The sequence below is a fragment of the Hipposideros armiger genome, unplaced genomic scaffold (genome assembly GCF_001890085.2).
Source record: "Hipposideros armiger isolate ML-2016 unplaced genomic scaffold, ASM189008v1 scaffold_737, whole genome shotgun sequence".
NCBI lineage: Eukaryota > Metazoa > Chordata > Mammalia > Chiroptera > Hipposideridae > Hipposideros > Hipposideros armiger.
In genome coordinates this window covers 828,359-830,484 of record NW_017732087.1, presented here as the reverse complement: position 1 = coordinate 830,484, position 2,126 = coordinate 828,359, and the positions used below count along the sequence as shown (strand labels likewise).

Below are 2,126 nucleotides of genomic sequence, written 5' to 3'. Positions count from 1 at the left end.
TGAAGCAACATCCTCCACAACTAGACTGAAGAACAAAAGGACAGCAACTTGTCTGTTCCCCTTTCCCCAATTCCCCAGCACTGTTCCCATCCCCCAATTTCCCAATAAAAATCTTAAAAAAAAAAAAATGGGCAGAGGACCTGAATAGACATTTCTCCAAAGAGGACATACAGATGGCCAACAGACATATAAAAAGATCCTCAACATCACTTATCATCAGAGAAATGCAAATCAAAACCACAATGAGATACCACCTCACACCATTTAGAATGGCTATCATCAACAAGACAAACAATAAGTGTTGGAGAGGCAGTGGAGGAAAAGGAACCCTCATATGCTGTTGGTGGGAATGCAGAGATGGGTGCAGCACTATGGAAGGCACTGTCGAAGTTCCTCAAAACATTAAGAATAAAATTGCCATATGACCCAGCAATCCCTCTCCTGGGTATCAACCGCAAAAATCTGAAAACATTAGTCCATAAAAATATATGTGCTCCGATGTTCATTGCAGCTTTATTTACAGTGGCCAACATATGGAAACAACCAAAGTATCCTTTGATAGATGACTGGATAAAGAAGATTCCGTATATATACACAATGGAACACTACTCTGCCGTAAGAAAAGATGAAATACTGCCATTTGCGACAATATGGATGGATCTTGAGATTATTATGCTAAGCAAAATAGGTCAGACAGAAAAAGTTGAGAACCGTATGACTTCTTTGATATGTGGCATATAAAACTGAAATCAACAAAGGAACAAGACAAATAAAGAAACAAAAACTCATAGACACAGACAATAGTATTTTCAGTGGTTACCAGAGGATAAGCGGGGAGATGGGATAGAAGAGGGTAAAGGGGATCAAATATATGGTGATGGAAGGAGAACTGACTCTGGGTGGCGAACACACAATGTGACACATAGATGATGTATTACAGAATTGTACACCTGAAACCTATGTAATCTAACCATTGTCACCCCAATAAATTTTAATTAAAAAAAAAAGTGTAGCATTTGTTGGGTTTTGCACTTGAAATATGAAATTGTCACCTGATCAGGAGGAGAGCAGTATACACATTTATCTAGTCGGCCAGGCCTAAGCAGGGCAGGGTCAATCAAGTCAGGGCGACTAGTAGCAGCCAATACATAAACACCTGGGGGGGAAAAATTCTTTATAAATCCTGGTGAAATGGTGTTAGAATAAAAGATTTCTGTATTTACAGTTGTTACCCTGTAAGCCTTCTACTCCATCCAGCTGAGTCAGCAACTGGTTAACCACACGATCGGTGACTCCTGTATTATCATGGCCTCGGCGAGGAGCGATGGATTCAAATTCATCGAAGAACAGAATGCAGGGCTTTGCAGCCTGTGCTCTGAGAGAAAATATTTCCTAGTTGAATAGGGCTTCAGAGTTTGCAAGGGAATTTCATATATATGTGTGTATATACATATATATCTGTACACACACGTATTTGTGTATTTATTTAAATCTTTACAACAAATCCTTAAAGAAGGCAAGGCAAATTATCCTAGTTTTCAATACACTAGGTCTTAGGTCAAGGTATATGCCTAAGACTCATGCATTCTGGACAAGGACTAAAACAAAAACCAGTCTTATTCAATATGCAAAATGCTTCTTTGATTCTTATTACAAGTAAACATCTTTATATGCTTATTGGCCACCTTTATTTCTTTTGTGAAGTACCTATTCATGTCTCATCCATTTAAAATTTGGCAGGCTCATTATTTCCATATTGTTTTGTAAGGGCTCCCTATAAAATATATTTTAGTTACATATAGTACCTTTTTCTAATTTGAACTGTGACTTTTATTAACTAATTTTGTTTTAATTAAAAAGAGAACATAAATTCCATCTCTGGTAACAGGCCGGACTAGAGGTATGACAAACTGCCCCTAATACAAAACACCTGTCATGATGATTGAAAAAACTCAACAAATACCTTATTAAATGCATTGCAAAACTCTCCTAGAAAACCAGCTGGGTCTGATGTATGAGTTGTATAAAGATTTTTTTTTTTTTTAAGCTGAGCCATCCTGCCACCTGTTGGCAGCTCAGCGGCTGCTCAGCTCGGGCCGGGAATCGAACTGCTGTTGCTCAGAGCT

General features: G+C 38.2%; 1 protein-coding gene across 2 annotated transcripts in view; it reads right to left on the bottom strand.

Annotated features, from left to right (window-relative positions):
* Positions 1 to 2,126, bottom strand: part of PEX1 (peroxisomal biogenesis factor 1) — a 64,015-nt gene that overhangs the window by 13,815 nt on the left and 48,074 nt on the right. For both annotated transcript variants that reach the window (XM_019627606.1, XM_019627608.1), the window contains exons 18-19: positions 1,233 to 1,375; positions 1,053 to 1,156 (exon numbers count right to left, since the gene is read on the bottom strand). In XM_019627606.1, the coding sequence (XP_019483151.1) occupies positions 1,053 to 1,156; positions 1,233 to 1,375 (247 nt within the window). The remainder of the gene's footprint in view (positions 1 to 1,052; positions 1,157 to 1,232; positions 1,376 to 2,126) is intronic.